Raw genomic sequence first — 15,709 nt, 5'->3', positions numbered from 1 at the left:
AATATTTAGAACTGACAGAGAAGACATTCTTACATAGTCCCTTTGTGGGAGTCACTTTGTGTGTTCTTTCATGAGTGGTCTTAACGACTCCTCAAGTCCTGGCACACAGCCCCCCTAGAAAAAGCTAGTGCAGATTTCAGGACACCTTCACGATCCAAGCAAGGCCCACGAGAGTAGCGAAATCCAGGGCTTTCATATGGTGGCCACAGGAGGAAAAACAGAGGCTTTACGTGTGCACAGTAAGACAAAGCTTCCGAACCCATACAGGCACGCAGTCATCATCGTTAGTGTCATCTCAAAAGCCGAAGGCATACAGGTCAGATGAAATGCCAGTGATGTGTTGTTGGAAGTGGCATTGTGATTTCGTGCTTTGCACAGTTGATGTTTTCTCCCCGCTCTGACTTCAGCGGCAGTCTTTGCCCCCGGTCACCACTCACAACATGATCGAAGACTCCACCGATCCCATCCTTAGCACAATCAGACGGATCGGGCTTTTCAACAACCGCCCAGACAGGGTCAAGGTAAAACTCATCCCTTTTGTGTGCAGGTACCAGAAGCCTCACTTCATTGTTTTTAACACCAACCTGAGATACTTGTAAACATTTCCCAAGAAAATGGATTCTGTTTCTTGAGTGCAGTATAATGAATATTTTGGCAACATCCTTAAAAGCTAATACATATTCATGGTTTTGAGCTAGAATTCTAGCATTTATTTTCATTGTGTAATACCATCAATAAGTATAGGGAAATTGCTTAATTTTTAATGATGTCAATATAGTCTAAGAATTAATTTAATGGTAGACTCTCTAATATTAACATAAATTGTGTTGGCTTATTACTGGCTTTTGGCTGATTGATCCCTAGCGGCTATGGATGTTTGAGGCATGAACCAGCAGATGGGGGACTCTCTCTCTCTCTTTTTCTCTCTGTCATTAAAATACTTTTAAAAGAAAAGTTCAATTTAAGAAGACAATATGAGTCTCCACTTTAAAGACTGTGACTAAAAATGTTTTTCTGTGGTTTTCTGTTGAAGAATCATTCTTTTGACTTGAGTTTCTACAATGACTGGGCCCAGGGATGGTGCTTGCTGAGGGTATTATTCTTTTAAGATTTATTTATTTGAGAGGCAGAGTTAGAGACAGAGAGACACACACACAGAGAGAGAGAGAGAGAGAGAGAGAGAGAGACAGAGACAGAGACAGAGAGACGGAGACAGAGGTCTTCCATCTGTTGGGTAACTTCCCAACTGGGCCAATCCAAAGCCAGGAGCCAGGAGCTTCTTCCAGGCCTCCCAGGTGGGTGCAGGAGCCCAAGGACTTGGGCATCTTCCACTACTTTCCCAGGCTATTAGCAGGGAGCTGAATCAGAAGTAGCGCAACCAGAACTAGAACCGGTGCCCATATGGGATGCAGGTGCCATGGCCAAAGGCTTAACCTACTATGCCATAGTGCTGGCCACTGCTGAGAGTATTTATGTGAATTTAAGACCTGGTTTCTGCCACCAGGGAGCTTTGTGTCTATGAAATCTATGAAGATTGGCTGCATTACAGACATGGTGCTGGGTGTTAGCAACAGTGGTAGGCATGTAAACAGATAATTACTCATTCCATGCCACAAGCTTTCATCAAACTTTCCAAGATTTCCTACTTTCACTTCTTTCTTTACCTTTTAGCAGGAGAGTTCCCTGAGAATTCACTGAGTAATGAACCATTTCAATGTCCCGCCACACTGGCGTACAATGTAAATTTTAACCTATTCTTATTTTCCTTTGAGCTCTGAGGCTTTCTTCAATTTCATCATCTCCTACATTAATAGGGAACTTGCCCTGTTTGCTCTCTCTGATATTGTAGATTTACTCCTTTACTTATAGCTCCTTCCTTTGCTATTTACAAATGTTCATTACATTTCTCCACATTACAGAGTAAACTTTTCCTTTACCCTATTTCCCCTTGATATTTTAAAATATTTCTTATTTCTCATTCTTCTCTGCAAAACTTCTCGGAACAAAGAGTTCTATGGTTAAAACTCATTTCTCATCTTCTGTTTACTGCTTGATGTAGGCATAAGTGAACATGGAAAAGGAAGACAAATTAAGAACTTGCTGCAACAACACAGGTGAGAGATGCTGAGGGCCTCTTAGCATAGCCACACCAAAAGTGCAGGAAAAAGAACAAAAGGAGAAATGGTTGCCATGGATATGACCTAACTGAATGACCCATGGATGATGGGAGTGAGGAAGAGGGAGGTGGCCAAATGAATAGCTTCCTGGTTTCTGTATCAAACCAGTGCTTTCTACAAGCTTTGGAAAGGCTATAGCAGAAGCTGATTTGAAGACTATGTCACAAACAGGGTTCAGTTTTGGATAGTTTGAGTTGCAAATGAGATACACAAATTGAGATGGGTAACAGGCACTTAGAAAACAAAAAGAGAGCCATAGGAATAACGGCCTCAAAGATGAGGCTGAATAAGTGAAGAAGAGTGCGGACCCTGGAAATCCTCACGATTTAAAAGAAAAAATACAGAGATAGAAAAGGAAATAAAGAAGTAGAAAATTAGAAGAGAAAAAACAGTGGGAGAAAAATGGGAGAAATTTTCATAATGGTAGGAAGAGTTCGTAGTGTGTAGTACTGAGTTTAAATATAAACAAGTTTATAAAATGTTGCATACCATTTTATCCCATTCATTTCAAATACACACACATGCACAAGCATCCACACATACTCATACATACATTTGTGTCTACACATACACACATGCACAATATGTGGCTGTATGCCATAGAATTATGAGTGACTATTATTTTCTTGCTTGTTTTTGCATTTCTGAAACTTCTTCACCTAACCCAAATCTTACAGTCAGCAAGCTACATCCTTGTGACTCTAGGGATCTATTTATCCAGATGTATCAAATACCATCCTTTGTATTTTTCATCTGCATTGGACCCCAGAATGTATCAGAACTAATTTGATCTCATTCTCATGTAATTTAGTGGAGACCTATCCTTCACAATTTTTACCTTTAAAGGTGAAAAGAAATAATAGACATTAGGAAATCCACTTATTTTCCAGTGCTTTTCTGTTTCTTTTCTCTGACATTTACCTGATTGTGTGGGTCATATTCTGTATATCTGCCTGGCACCTATTATGAACAATAAATACTGGAGGCTGGTGCCACGCCTCAATAGGCTAATCCTCCACCTTGTGGTGCCGGCACACCGGGTTCTAGTCCCGGTTGGGGCGCCGGATTCTGTCCCAGTTGCCCCTCTTCCAGGCCAGCTCTCTGCTGTGGCCAGGGAGTGCAGTGGAGGATGGCCCAAGTGCTTGGGCCCTGCACCCCATGGGAGACCAGGAGAAGCACCTGGCTCCTGCCTTCAGATCAGCACGGTGCACCGGCTACAGCGTGGCGGCCATTGGAGGGTGAACCAACGGCAAAGAAAGACCTTTCTCTCTGTCTCTCTCACTATCCACTCTGCCTGTCAAAATAAATACATACATACATACATACATACATACATACATACTGGTGCAAAGGGCAGGCAATTGGTCTAGAGGTTAAAATGTTGGTGTCCCACGTATGTATATGTATGTCTCTATATAGTCTTATCCAGCTCCTGCTCCTGACTCCAGCTTCCTGCTAATGCAGACCCTGGGAGGCAGCAGTCAAGTCTCAAGTGGTTGGTTTCCTGACACCCAGCTTCACCCCCAGCCAGGGCCATGGTAGGCATTTGGAGAATCAATCAGCAGATGGAAACTGTCAGTCTCTGTGCATATTGTGTGTTTCAGATAAATAAATACCTGAATCTGGGCTCTTTCCTGGCTCTATAGTGGACTTCAGGAACTTCACACACACACACACACACACACACACACACACACGTACACAAAGGGAGGGATGGAGTCATTGGACTGGCAATGGTTCATGCTTCCCCTGCTCTTGGAAGGACTGAGGCTGCAAGGTCCTGAAAGTGGGAACTCTGATTAAAGAATGCCTTGCTGTGTCCAAAAGTTTCTTTTTTGTGTCAGTGGAACAATTTTCCAAGAGTGCACAGTATCTTTATTTTCTAGGCCTATTGAACACTTTCATGGCTGTGTGTCTTTGCTGATGCTATTATATCTTTCTAACACTTTGTCTGGGATATGATCTAAAACTCCTCTCCTCCTTGAACTTTTCTTTAACGTGCATTCCACTGTTCCAGACAGGAATAGGTATCTCCTTATTTGCAACTTCAAGATACTTTACATCCACTGCAAGTATAGGAATTCTCATATTAAATTTTATTTTTTAAAAATGCATGTGTTCATTCCTCAAGAGAGGCTATGAGTTCTTTGAAGTGGTGATCATGTCTCATACACACTGTCTCAGTTTGGATCCTCTCGGAAGGACCAAAGCAGGCTCAGACATGCAAAACACTGTGGTGGACGTTTGGTGCAGCTTTTAAGAATACATCCTTTGAGATGCTGCATCCCATGTCAGAGGACCTAAGTACAAGTTCTTGCTCTGCTTTCAATTCCAGCTTTCTCCTATCCATGCCTTGGGAGGCAACAGGTGATGGCTCCAGTAGCTGGTCCCTGTCACTCACATGGAAGATCTGGATTGAGTTCTGGGCTCTTGGCTTCAGCCTGGCCCAGTCCCAGCTGTTTGTGGTGTACCAGTGGATGGGAGATCTCTCTTTGTCTCTGTTTCTATCTCTCTGTTTTCAAAATAAATTTTGAAAATAACACCTCAAATTTGCTCTCTTGCTTTCTCCATCTTTCATTCTTTTTATTATTTTAGATTTACGTTTTATTTGTTTGAAAGGCAGAGTTACAGAGAGAGAAAGAGAGACACAGAGAGGTCCTCCATTCATTGGTTCACTCCCCAAATGGTTGCAATGGCCAAGGCTGGGCCTGGCTGAAGCCGGGAGCCAGGAGCCTCCTCCTGGTTTCCCATGTGGGTGCAGTGGCTCACGCACCTGGGCCATCCTCCACTGCTTTCCCAGGCCCATCATCAGGGAACTGAATTGGAAGCAGAGCAGCCAGGACTTGAACCAGTGCCCATGGGATACTGGTGTTGCAGGAGGCATCCTTATCTGCTACAGCACAATGCTGGCCCCTCTCTCTGTTCTTTCTAGAAAGAAAGTTCAAATGTGTTTGATAAAAAAAAAAAAAAAAAAACCTAGAATCAGGGCCAGAGTTCTGTCGTAATGGGTTAAGCTGACACCTGAGATGCAGACATCCCACATGAGCACCGGTTCAAGTCCTGGCTGCTCCACTCCTGATCCAGCTCCCTGCTAATGTGCCTGGGAAAAGCAATGGAAGATGGCCCAAGTCCCTGGGGCCCTGCACCCACATAAGAGACCTGGATGAAGCTCCTGGCTCCTGGCTTCAGCCTGGCCAAGCCCTGGCTGTAGTAGCCATCTGAGGAGTAAACTAGTAGATGGAAGATCTCTCTTTCTCTCCCTCTGTCTCTCAAACTCTGCCTTTCAAATAAATAAATAAAACTTTTCTTAAAAAGTATAATTGACAAAAAACAAACAGTATACTAAAAGATACATATACAGCAGCAGTAACTTGTCATGACTCACAAAGGGGAAATGCAGGAGTTCAAGACCACTCCTAGTGGCTTCTCAGTTGAAGGAAAAAAAAAGCTCAGTGCACACATGCGTGCACGCACACACACACACACACATGCACGTGGAAGCACACAAAAATAAAAATAGTTTTTCACAGCACAATCTATAGCCAATGCAGGTTCAGAATCATTTGATAATGTTTCTTCCTTAATACAAAGATGTCCATTTGTGTGTGTGTGTGTGTGTGTGTGTGTGTGTGTGTGTGTGACTGGTTACTGTGGATCTTTTAAAAATATACTAATGTTACTATATACAGCTTTCCACTGCATTTAGCAACCTTTCCTCATGTGTGCCTTCCATGTACCAAAACATCTTAGCTGGCAGACAGATGGGTGCCTTATTCTACAAGCAGTTGAGAGTGATGGTTCCAATAGGGATTCCTATTAATAGATGGGGGAATTTGCCAAGCCAGAGGTGCCCATTAATGGGATCACCACTAGAGAGAAATGGGTCAGCACTCACACTCATCCCTGTACCTGTTCCAGGCTGAGAGCAGCTGAGATTGTCCATCAAGATCCTTGTGCAAGGATCTTGTGAAGGGAATCTGAGCTCTCTTTCCAAGGCACCACATCTATAAAGAAGGCAGTGGGCTAAGTCCTTAAAGACCACGATGACACTGTCTGGCTTTAAATCCCTACTACTGATCCAATTTGTAAAAGCACTTAATCTGATTATACCTCAGTCTTCTCATCTGTAAAACCGTGACAAAATAGCTCCCTATGCATAAAAGTGTGAGGATTAAATATGAATAGGTGTTGTATTTAACATAGTCCCCGGCACATAGTAAATGCATAAACTAATTGCATTTATTAATGCTTAGTCCAGTATCAGACGCATGATGAATAATCAATAATTTTCCTTTTTAATTTAAAATTTTTTCAATTTTTTTGAGAGCGAGAAGGGAAAGAGGGAGGCAGACCACACACACACACACACACACACACACACACAAAGAGAGAGAGAGAGAGAGAGAGAGAGAGAGATCCTATCTGCTGATTCACTCTCCAAATGCCCACAACAATCAGGACCTTTAAAAGAGAAGTGGGAGCGATTTTGTGAGAGTAGATGCTCTGAGCTGGGAACCTAATCCAGGTCCCTCATATTATGGCAGGAACCCAATCACTGGACCATCACCTGCTGCCTTACACATTAGCAGGAAGCTGGAGTCAGAAGCTGGAGCCAGGTGTCAGATCCAGGCACTCTGATAAGAAACAGAGGCGGCCAGTGCTGCAGCTCAATAGGCTAATCCTCCGCCTTGCGGCGCTGGCACACTGGGTTCTAGTCCTGGTCAGGGTGCCGGATTCTGTCCCAGTTGTTCCTCTTCCAGGTCAGCTCTCTGCTGTGGCCAGGGAGTGCAGTGGAGGATGGCCCAAGTCCTTGGGCCCTGCACCCCATGGGAGACCAGGAGAAGCACCTGGCTCCTGCCATCGGATCAGCCCGGTGCGCCGGCCGCAGCGCGCTGGCCTCGGTGGCCATTGGAGTGTGAACCAACGGCAAAAAGGAAGACCTTTCTCTCTGTCTCTCTCTCTCTCTCACTGTCCACTCTGCCTGTCAAAAAAAAAAAAAAATGAAACAGAGGCACGTTAACTGGTAGACCAGACACCTACCTCCTCAAAGAGTTTCAGAAGAAAGGTGTGAACAGAGTTCTCTGAGACTAGAAGAAAGTGCAGTTATCTGCCTGCAGGATCTGATGGGATGTTTTATAAAAGAGAGGCCATGTTAGCTGGATTTGACAGATGAGCAGGAGTTCCTTACGCAAATAACATGAGGGCAGTTTGCCAGGCGGAGGGAAAAGTGGATGAAAAGGCACAAGGATATACAAGCACTAGGCTGAATGGAGATAGAAATCTATCTCCTTAAAGTTACATTTCACAGTTGAACTCATGCGAGATATTCACTTCCTAGTGTCATAAGGCAACTGCATACACACAGAAGAAATAAAAGGACAGCACATTCCTGACATTTCATGTACACTCGAGGCATGGCAGGAAACTTCCATCAGTTCAGAATTAGGTATTTTATTTTATTAACAGAATTATTTGCCTGTGCTAATACGAGTAGCTATCGAATCACCTGTTTATACAACTCTATAGAGTGGATTGTAGTTTTGTCAATGGAGTGGTAGGTTTTGAATATGAATATCAGCATTTGATTCAGCAAATGTTGCAAATCAATTTGAACTTGGTGTATTACTCATTTATCCTGCCCTGGCCCCATGTATGGTGAGAAATGTTCAGACTACAGGTTTCAAGTCTCAGGCTGGTCTGCCCTCTCTTTGAAAGTAAAAAAATTCCTGGGATCTTACTTCCCTTGTGGGATTAAACAGAAATGGGAAAATGGGCAAATTTTTGTTTTCATTTTGTTTTGTTTTGTTTTGTTTTTTTCTGGTGGATGTAGAGCCTGCTGTCAGCTGAGCCTACGGGATCATGGATCATGTTTCATTCCCTCGCTAATTTTCCCTGGCCTCTAATAGCATTTCCACAGCCCCAAGTTCCTGCAATTGGCTGTTTTAGGGATGAGCAGCTGTTTTCTTATTTTAGTCGGGCTGTTGGGCTTTTGGGCTGCCATTCTGTTTGGCTGGGAGCACAGGGAATGAGCCATGGTGTTTTCTGTTCCAAAATGGGTTTTGGAGAATGCAACATTTCCTAACTTTGGAAATGCCAAAGTAGGCGCGATGTTTCTAAGTTCTCTGACAACAGGTTGCTGATTTGCAATTGCTCAGATACAGTTTCTCTCAATGTCTCTTTCTCTGGTGTGCAGTGCCCTTTACAGAAAAGGAATGCAAATCATGCTCAGTGGAGGAAAATATTTTACCTACTTCCACTTTGCTGCTTTGTGATTCTTGTGATTGAATAAACTATTTTTAGAGTCTGGCTTGGGACATTTTTCCATTTTTTTTTCTTTTTAAATTTAACTGATCTTCTATTTGTGGAACTACTGAGATATAATTAATGCCTATAACATCCCCATTCCGTCAAAACGAAGTTTTCAGATTATCTTTTACTTTAATCCTTGGAAGATGATGCAATTGTAAAGTGATAAAATAAATGTAGCATTAATAATTCCATGGCTTTTTATGTCTTAATTTCTTTATGTCTAAAATCAAGATAATAAGAGTGTCTATTCTACACATCACACAATGTTGCTATAATTCAATGAGTTAACATATGTGAAAATTATTTATAGTATATGCAAAGCTATGCAAATGTTGTTATGATCATTGTAACATATCCAAAGTTGTGTTTTTCTTCAAAGTAATCTCTTTTGAAGAATGCTTGCTTACTCCAGAAAGGAAAAATGTAGTATGCTTCTTAAAAAAAGTTTTTGTCCTTTCCTTCTTTGTCTTTGGCTTTCCTTCTAGAGCAACTCTTGTAAAGCTGTTAGCTGAAGCCACAGCAGGTGGTAATTGCAGGAGACTGGGGCGGGTGCACAGAAGTGAAGAGAATCACTTCAGAGCCCAAGCAGGGCGAGAAAGGTCCTCTCAGAGGGGGAAGCCGGAAGCTGGTGTCAGAGCCAGAGTGCAGTGAAATTTCTGTCCTGGTTGAGTAGGGAAAAATTGACAGATACGACAGGAGTCTTCACTTAGGGAACCGAATATATCCTTTATTATATATAGATCAAGGCTAGGCAGGAAATGGTGTTTAGTATGAAAGCAAAGGAGCAAAGCTGAGCCAGACAACCCTCCAACCTCAAGTCTGAGATCTGGGACCTGAGCAAAAGTTAGGACTGCAGAACAGAGGAGAAAACACCACCCAGCACCCAGGCTTCTCTCTCTCTCTCTCTCTCTCTCTCTCTCTCTCTCTCTCTGAATGGAACATAACATTAAAATAGTTAAAGTGGGGTAGACATTTGACCTAGTGGTTACATTGTTAGTTGAGATGTTTGTGTCCCACTTCTGTGTACCTTGATTTCAATTCTCAGCTCCTGCCTCTCCCTCCAGCTTGGATAATTGAGTTGCTGTCACCCACTTGGGAGACTTGGATTGAGTTCAAGTTCTTGACTCCTGGCTTCAGCCTCAGCAGAGTCCTGGCTGCTGCAGGCATTTGGGGAGTGAACAGGGAATGAGAGTCAGTCTCTCTCTCTCTCTCCCTCCCTCCCTCCCTCCCTCCCTCCCTCTCCCTCTCCCCCTCCCCCTCTCCCTCTCCCTCTCCCTCTCTCTCTCTCCCTCCCTCTCTCTCCCTCTCTCTCTCCCTTTCTCCCTTTATCTCTCTCTCCCTTTCTCCCTTTCTCTCTCTCTCTCTATCAAACTATCAAGAACATAAATAATTTTCTAAAAGATTTTATTTATTTGTGAGATAGAGTTACAGACACAGGGAGAGAGACAGAGAGAGAGGTCTTCCATCTGCTGGTTCACTCCCCAGATGGCTGCAACTGCCAGAGCTGGGCTGATCTGAAGCCAGGAGACAGGAGCTTCTTCCTGGTCTCCCACAAAGCTGCAGGGGCCCAAGGAATTGGGCCATCTTCTACTGCTTTCCCAGGCCATAGTGGAGAGCTGGATTAGAAAAGTAGCAGCTGATGGCCGGTGCTGCGGCTCACTAGGCTAATCCTCCGCCTGCAGCGCTGGTACGCCGGGTTCTAGTCCCAGTCGGGATGCCAGATTCTGTCCTGGTTGCCCCTCTTCCAGGTCAGCTCTCTGCTGTGGCCCAGGAGTGCAGTGGAGGATGGCCCAAGTACTTGGGCCCTACACCCCACGGGAGACCAGGAGAAGCACCTGGCTCCTGCCTTTGGATCAGCGCGGTGCACTGGCTACAGCACGGCGGCCGTTGGAGGGTGAACCAACGGCAAAGGAAGACCTTTCTCTCTGTCTCTCTCTCTCACTGTCCACTCTGCCTGTTAAAAAAAAAAAAAAAAAAGAGTAGCAGCTGGGACTTGAACCGGCACCCATATGGGATGCCAGCACCTCAGGTGGTGCTACACCAGCTACATAAATAATTTCTAAATAACCAAGTTGTAGACATTTTTTGGCTTTGCTTTTTTCTTTTTCTCATTAGAATTTTCCTTTTTGTTATTTCAGGTGATCTTACACCCAGAGTTTCTATCTTCCACCAGCCCCTTATTACCCATGGATTATGAAGAGTTCGTGCGAGGTTGTCATCTTGGAGTATTTCCATCTTACTATGAACCCTGGGGTTATACCCCAGGTAGGTGACATGTACAAGTTACACAATACTTTTTATCTTGTTAGTGTATTATTTTAAGTACATGAATATAATATTCAAAGTTGGTAAATAATTCCCACTGAGGTCTTGATTTTTAGTTTGTTTGGAAGATGATTTTGGTTGCATCTGTCTCAGGGATCTGCTTTCTGCTTTGTAGATCCTGACCTAAGAATCAGGTCACAGAATTGTGAAAGTATACCCTGGTGCAGCTGGGGACACTCATCGTTGAGTTATTGCCTCACATTCCAAAAAGAAAGAATGTTTGTAAAAATGACCTGTGATTTAAAGATTTATTTATTGGAAAGGCAGAGTGACAGAGATGGAGGGGAGAAATCTTGTACCCACTGGTTCACTCCACAAATGACTACAACAACCAGTTCTGGGCCAGGCCAAAGCCAGAAGACAGGAACTCTATTCTGACCTCCCCTATGGGTGTCTGGGACCCAATACTTGCATCACCTCCCATTTCCTTCCCAGGGGAATTAACAGGAATGCTGGATTGAAAGTGGAGCAGCTGGGACTTGAACTGGTACTCTGATCAGGGTTGCCAGCAGTGGCTTAACCAACCAAGTCACAATGCTGGCTATGATATCAAATTAGCTCTTCCCTTCTTCCGTCCTCTCCCCACTCCATTTTAAAGATGTGGATTCTCAGATGCACAATTTCTTTTTCTTACCTTGTCTCTACTAGCATTGTTGCCATGTCCATCAAGAGGATTTGATTCTTTTTCCTACCAAAATGCCAACTTCAGAGTGAAATAGATACTTTAAACACATGTCAATGTAACAGAATACAATAATGACATTTCCATCTCTATTGGTAAGCAGAGAGTATGTATCTGATTTAGGTACAGTTCTTTGTATAATTTTTTTAAAGAGAAGGCACAGAAAATATTTTACTTACAAATAAGAGAGGAAATTTTGCATTCTGCCTCTGAAAGTCATCACTGATTTTTTTAAAGATTTATTTCTTATTTGAAAGGCAGAGTTATAGAGAGGCAGAGGCAAAGAGAGAGGCCCTCCATCCACTGGTTCACTCCCCAAATGGCTGCAATGGCCAGAGCTGCTCTGACCTGAAGCCAGGAGCCAGGAGCCAGGAGCCTCCTCTAGGTCTCCCATGCAGGCACAGGGACCCAAGGACGTGGGCCATCTTCCACTAATTTCCCAGGCCATAGCTAGAGTTGGATAGGAGGTGGAGCAGCCAGGACTGGAACTGGTGCCTATATGGGATGCTGACACTGCAGGTGGACGCTTTACCTGCTAAGCCACCTTGCCATCCTTGTCATCACTTATTTAAAGCTCATGTGAGGGACAACAGAGGTCAAGGTGGTAAAGAAAAATAGTAGGCTGAATTAGAGAGGAGAAACTTTCTAAACATTTGTGTTATGGTCCTATATTTTAAAAATAGAACTTAAAATTCTATAAAAATGGGATCCCGTAGGATCCTTTTCAACAGGAGCAATACTATGACCGTCCGAAGGTCTGAGTCTTATTCTAGAGTCTTTCAAGAATAATTTGCTCTCAGTCACTACTCAGACCATGACATGGAAAACGTTTCTAACTCCCCTACCCAGCTCTCCTGGCAGTTCTAGAACTTGCTACTGACATCAGTACCACTTGTATGAAAATGGTGCCTTTTTATAAAATGTACACACAAATATCTTAAATTGTTTATGATGCAGTATCTTGTGAGATAAGGAAAAGACACATTTCACTGCTGAAATTAACACTCTGTTATTGACCCTTGTTTCTGTTATTTCTAATAAATATTGCAGTTTAATATTGGAAGGGTCACATACAGGGCAGCAGAAATCATGAGTGCATGAGTGATGGAATGAGGGAAGCCGCTGGGAAAAGACTAGTCCTGTAACTAAGCTGACTTCCCACCAAAACAGCCTTCTATAGACAGTTAATCTTAATAACCTAAAATGATAGGGAGATATAGATAGAATGTTCTAATATAAAGACCTGAGAAAATGGTACAAGAGATAGAGAAGCAGGCCCTTGCACACTTGTTAAGCCAACACTAGCGATACCATATGCCACATCGTAGTGCCTAGGTTAGAGTCTAAATTCTCTTTCTTCTTCTTCTTCTCTCTTTTTTTTTTTTTTTTTTTTTTTGACAGGCAGAGTGGACAGTGAGAGAGAGAGACAGAGAGAAAGGTATTCCTTTGCCGTTGGTTCACCCTCCAATGGCCACTGCGGCTGGCGCGCTGCGGCCGGCGCACCGTGCTGATCCAAAGGCAGGAGCCAGGTGCTTCTCCTGGTCTCCCATGGGGTGCAGGGCCCAAGCACTTGGGCCATCCTCCACTGCCCTCCTGGGCCACAGCAGAGAGCTGACCTGGAAGAGGGGCAACCGGGACAGAATCTGGCGCCCCGACCAGGACTAGAACCCAGTGTGCTGGCGCCGCAAGGTGGAGGATTAGCCTATTGAGCCACGGCGCCGGCCTAAATTCTGTTTCTTCTTATAACTTCCTGCCAATAAGCACCCTGGTAGGTAGGAAGTGATGGCTTAGGTGAGAGACCTGTATTTAGTCCCCAGATCCTGGCACTGGCCTGGCTCAGCCCTGTCTGTTGTGGGCATTTGGGGAAATGAAACTGTAGAGAGAAGATCTCAATCTTTCTTTGTCTCTCATCTCTCTTTCTCTTTTGGCTTTTCAAATAAAGTAGTTAAAAGTTTTTAGTCAAAGATAATTAATAAATGAGTCATTTGATGTTTGAAATTAACCAAAGGGAATTGGTTGCTCCTCACTTAAACCATAGTTACAGAAAGAACGAGATTTCTAGTGGTATAAATTTAGCATTGGCATATCAGCTAGCTCTTCACTATAAAAATCATCTTTCTATATGTGATACTAGGTCTAACTCACCCTGGAAAGCATTCCTTAAAGCTTGTTCTGAGTTTTGAGGAAAGTTAATGACTAGGAGAGCAAGCAGTTATTTCATTAAATTCGTTCAATGAACACGTACTGAGCTAACATGGGGACCTGGCCTTTTACTACCTTGTGTACTGATAGTGTATGCATATTTAATTTAAAAATAAGGATCTGTGAGCCTCCCTGGAATTGTGGGCAAAATTCTGTGTGTGCATACATATGAGTGTGTAAGACAATTTTTCCAGAAATAAATCCTAGAATTTTCATAATATTCTCAAAAGAGTTGATAATCCCCATCCCAGATTCCTCCCATCTCCCACCTCCAAAAACTCAGAGAAGCACTGTTCTCAAGCTATAGAACTAAAGCCATGAGGAAATGCTTGTAGAGCAGGAGGTAAGGCCGCTGTCTAAATTGTATCACTTCACGGAGTAATGGTAGCTTCCTTTTACCAACCAAGAGTCATTCCATAATGAAATGTGAATTCCTCATTAAAAATGCAAGTGTCCTGAGAACAATTTTTTTTTTCATTCTGAAAGGCAGACAGACACAGAGAGGTCTTCGATGTACTGGTTAGTGCCCCAAATGTCTGCAACAGCTGGGCTGGGCCAGGCCAAGGCCAGGAGCCAGGTACTCAGTCTGAGTCTCCTACATGAGTGACAGGAACCCAAGTCTTCACCTGCTTCCTCTCAACAAATGCACCAACAGAAAGTTGGAACTGGGAGCACGGCTGTGATTCAAACTCAGGATATAGGATAAAGGATATAGGCTTCCCCACTGGCATCTTATTTTTTTAAAGATTTATTTATTTATTTGAAAGTCAGAGTTACACAGAGGGAGGAAAGGCAGAGAGAGAGAAAGAGAGGTCTTTCACCCGCTGGTTCACTCTCCAATTGGCCACAACCACCAGAGCTGCACCAATCCAAAGCCAGGAGCCAGGAGCTTCTTCTGGGTCTCCCACGTGGGTGCAGGGGCCCAAAGACTTGGGACATCTTTCACTGCTTTCCCAGGCCATAGCAGAGAGCTGGATAGGAAGTGGAGCAGCCGGGACTCAAACCAGCGCCCATGTGGGATGCTGGCACTGCAGGTAGTGGCTTTACCTGCTATGCCACAGTGCTGTGCTCCCCACCCCCCAGACTGGCATCTTAAGCATTGTGCGAAATCTTGGCCCCAAGAACATCAGGTTTTAACCAAAAGATGAAGGAGGCCTGGGACATCATCAGTTCTCTGAACTCCCAAGAAAGTAGCAGGGATTTGTGCCAAGTGAAATTTCTATGAGCAGAGACTCAGTCATGTTGAAGTCACATCCAGCCGTTCCCACAATCTTGCCAGGTGCTTAGAGATACAAGGTTAGAATGGAGCAAAAACCATGTCTAACCACAGTTTGGGTTAGACAGGCAGTAGTGTGGGGTGGTTTGGAGCTGGGCCCTGGCTTCAGATTGTAGTTCTGTCACATCCTCTGGCTTTGTGAGGTTGGCCAGATTGTTTGACTTTGCTGTGCTTCAGTTTGTTTGCTGTTGAGACTGGGATGGTGATCGCCCCATGTCTCAGGCTTGTGGGAAGATTAAAGGAGCTAAGCACAGATATGGTACCACAGGTGGCACAAAGTGGACACTGCTGTGAGTGGGACGACAAGGACATTGTTCTCTGCTGCATACGCATGAGGTTATGGGCGTCGGTCTGAAGCCAAGTCTTTGTTTCCTCCGGCAGCCGAGTGCACCGTGATGGGCATCCCCAGTGTGACCACAAACCTCTCCGGCTTTGGCTGCTTCATGCAGGAGCACGTGGCTGACCCGACTGCTTATGGTGAGGCTTTTCGTCACGATCCTTACCCAGGAGACGTGCCCCCCTAACCAAGCAAGGGCTTTGAAGAACCTCCCTGCAAAGCTATCCCGATCATTAAATTCATGTTTATACTTGTTGTTTAATTAAACGTAGATTTGATTATGTGGTTCACAGATCAGAATACTTTTGATATTCAACATATTGCCCTAAAAACAAGCTGCAAAAGAAGTGAGAAACCTGGGCAACACTTGCCGATCATATTCTTTCCTTTTCTAAACTCTG

At 43.9% G+C, this 15,709-nt stretch overlaps 1 protein-coding gene across 1 annotated transcript in view; it reads left to right on the top strand.

Moving 5' to 3' along the window:
• GYS2 (glycogen synthase 2) overlaps positions 1–15,709 on the top strand; it is a 62,350-nt gene that overhangs the window by 39,820 nt on the left and 6,821 nt on the right. The window contains exons 11-13 of the mRNA XM_002712722.5: positions 408–521; positions 10,625–10,751; positions 15,353–15,448. Coding sequence (XP_002712768.2) covers positions 408–521; positions 10,625–10,751; positions 15,353–15,448 — 337 coding nt within the window. The remainder of the gene's footprint in view (positions 1–407; positions 522–10,624; positions 10,752–15,352; positions 15,449–15,709) is intronic.

The sequence above is a fragment of the Oryctolagus cuniculus genome, chromosome 9 (assembly GCF_964237555.1).
Source record: "Oryctolagus cuniculus chromosome 9, mOryCun1.1, whole genome shotgun sequence".
Lineage (NCBI taxonomy): Eukaryota > Metazoa > Chordata > Mammalia > Lagomorpha > Leporidae > Oryctolagus > Oryctolagus cuniculus.
This window is presented reverse-complemented; position numbering and strand designations above follow the sequence as displayed.